At 49.8% G+C, this 2,643-nt stretch overlaps 1 protein-coding gene across 4 annotated transcripts in view; it reads left to right on the forward strand.

The window, feature by feature from the left end:
• The first annotated feature begins 6 nt into the window (after nt 1–6).
• The window catches only part of HOOK3 (hook microtubule tethering protein 3), an 82,316-nt gene continuing 79,679 nt past the window's right edge, over nt 7–2,643 (forward strand). For all 4 annotated transcript variants that reach the window (XM_042822885.1, XM_042822886.1, XM_042822887.1 and 1 more), the window contains exon 1: nt 7–102. In XM_042822885.1, the coding sequence (XP_042678819.1) occupies nt 46–102 (57 nt within the window). In that variant the 5' untranslated portion in view covers nt 7–45. The remainder of the gene's footprint in view (nt 103–2,643) is intronic.

A 2,643-nucleotide genomic window follows, 5' to 3' on the forward strand; every position in this document is an offset into this window, starting at 1 on the left:
GCAGGGAGGGAGCGCCGGCAGCACCGCGCCGGGCAGCGCCCCGATATGTTCAACGTGGAGAGCCTGGAGCGGGCCGAGCTGGGCGAGAGTCTCCTCACTTGGGTGAGTGCCCGACGCGCCCGAGCCACGGGCCGCGGCTCCGGCCCCGGCCCCGGCCTCCGCTTTCCTCTGCTGGCCGCGCCCCGGCCCGAGCGCTGCGGCCCTGCCTTCATGCTCTGTATCCGCACCGCGGTAACAAAGGAGCCGGCGCCCCGTGGCGCCGCCACCGGCACGGCGGAGGGAGTGGGGCCTGCGGCGGGCAGGTGCCCGGCTCCGTGCGGAGGAGCTCGGTGCAGAGCCCGACCCGCCTGGCCGGCCTACGGCTTTCTGTCCGTCTGCGTTTCTTCCCGTATTCCTAGGCGATGCTTTAGCCCCAGTCGCAGGGATTCGGGAGGTCAGAGATATAATGGACTTATCCTAAGGATTGCCTTTTTCTGTTGATTGTAGGGGATGTTGGCCTTGGGTCTGCAGCTGCATGGAGTGTGGTTGTAGCACACCTACGATGCTGTATTTCTGCGGTTGGGAAGCATTGGGGTCAGCAGGTTTCCTCCCTGCGCTGCCATGGGAATAACCTCTGTGTGAAGCTGTTAGAGGCGATGGCTGAAATCTGCCTTCAGTTTAGATTGTGTAAAGTTAGAGCTGAATGTGGCTACGATGGTGACAGGTTACTTGGGAAACAATAGGATATGTGTCTCTGAAATTAAAGGAGGAGAGCAATGGAAGTACGGCTGTTAGAAGTGAGCAGGCGGCCTGGAAAGGGCAGGAGGCTGAGAATTTGGGGAAGGATCTATGTGCAATACCTGGCTGCACCAATCGCCGCTGTATGCGGTCGGAGGTATCTCAGTTTTGGTTTCCTTCCTTTGCATCCTTGCCAGTCTTTGTATTTTTGCAGTGGTTGGTCACATGTCCTGCTTTTGGCTCCCCTTGCTCTTTCTCAGATGCTGGATGTGGAAGTCCTCTTGCTGGTAGGATTTAAGGAAGTAGACGTGTGTGAGTCCTAGCAGAGAAGGATTCAGCACCAGAAGGATGAGGAAGGCCCTTTGGGGTCATGGGAGAAGATCTGTTCACATGTGTTGCCAGCATCTGTTTTCACCTGTCGGATACGTGCTTCTGGTTCTCTGTGGCGATAGAGCAGCTGTGCCTCTGAGAAAAGCATAAGCTTAGAAGCACGCCTAGCAGGTGCCCACATTCCCAATGCCTCTGTAACTCCCCAGATTTCCAGGTAACCAGTAGATGAGATCTTTACTTCTAAGCATGAGGCTGCTGTACCTAAACATGTGAGCTGCTGCAGGATTTTCTGTCAAAGAGATTGAATTTTCTCTTGTTGGTCCAGTAGGAGTAATGTGGAGTGTTGATCTTTCCCATTACCCAGTCATAGTCTGGCAAAATAGACTTGAGAAAATGCCAGTAAGGGGGAAGACAGAACACAGAGAAATAAGGCATTGACTGCTTTCCTCCTCCCTGCAATAATTCTTTCTACAACCAAACGTGATCTAAACACGTGTATGTTTTCTGAAGGCCTGTCTTGTCAACACTTCCATGCGTTCAGATCCAATGGAGGCTGGGTTACTCTTGATATAAATCAGAGTTAGCAGTTCTTGTCTACAAAGAGCAGGACAGCTGGGGGGGTTTAACCCATCAGGTGTTCACTCCCTGCCGATGCTATGGGAAAGACAATCAGAAAAAAAAAACAACAAAACGAAACTCGTGGATTGATGTAAAGACAGTTAAATGGGACAGGAAAGGGAGGACAAATAACTTAACTGTGATAGAAGAATATACAGAAGAATGATGCACAATGCAGTTGCTCATCACTTGCCAACCAGGGCCCACTCAGTCCCTGAGCAATGGCTGCCCATCAGCCAACTCCCCTTGGTTTTGTTGTTTGGCACGATACCGTGTGTTACGGGACATCTCTTTGGCTAGGGTGAGGCAGCTGTTCTGGTGGTGTTCCCTCCCAGCTCCTTGTGCCCCCCTCCCAACCTCCTCGGTGGAGAGGAGCTGAAGTGTCCTTGACTTAGTCTAAGCCCTGCTGTGCAGCAGCTCGAGTGTTGGTATGCTATCGACACTATTCTCGTCTTTAAATCCGAAGTACACTGTATCCCAGACAAAGCTGGGACAGAAGTCTGCTGCACATCAGTAAAGCTAATGTTGATTTGTCTTGGATTATTCTAAAAACCAGAGGAACCAGCTGGTAATTTTTTCTTTGCTGTGTTTAAGGTTGCCAGTTAGCAATTCAGTTGTGTCAGTCACCAAACTTCATTGTTAACCTTGAAAATTTTCAATTTCTTTGAAATGTTAAGCCATTTGTGGGGGTTAGTAACTGTATAGGAGTTACCACTCAGTCATGTAGTCATGACAGATTTGAGCAGTAGTTTGCACTTATGATATTTGGTCCTTAAACTGTGTGCTTGTCTAGTGGAGTCTGTAGTAATGGTTTGTGCAGATCCCTTTATGTTTCCAACCTTTCCCATTGAGCTAAGCAAGAAGTCAGCTCCTTATTTTTCGGTGAGCGAAATATTAGTAAATCCTTATCTAAAAGCATTAAAATTAGTGCATTTTCTGACTGAATAAATGCATGGGATTAGGTGTTACTTTTACTAT

This window comes from Centrocercus urophasianus, unplaced genomic scaffold (assembly GCF_019232065.1).
Source record: "Centrocercus urophasianus isolate 14NV4802_14NV808 unplaced genomic scaffold, USGS_Curo_1.0 seq_21, whole genome shotgun sequence".
NCBI classification, from domain to species: Eukaryota; Metazoa; Chordata; class Aves; order Galliformes; family Phasianidae; genus Centrocercus; species Centrocercus urophasianus.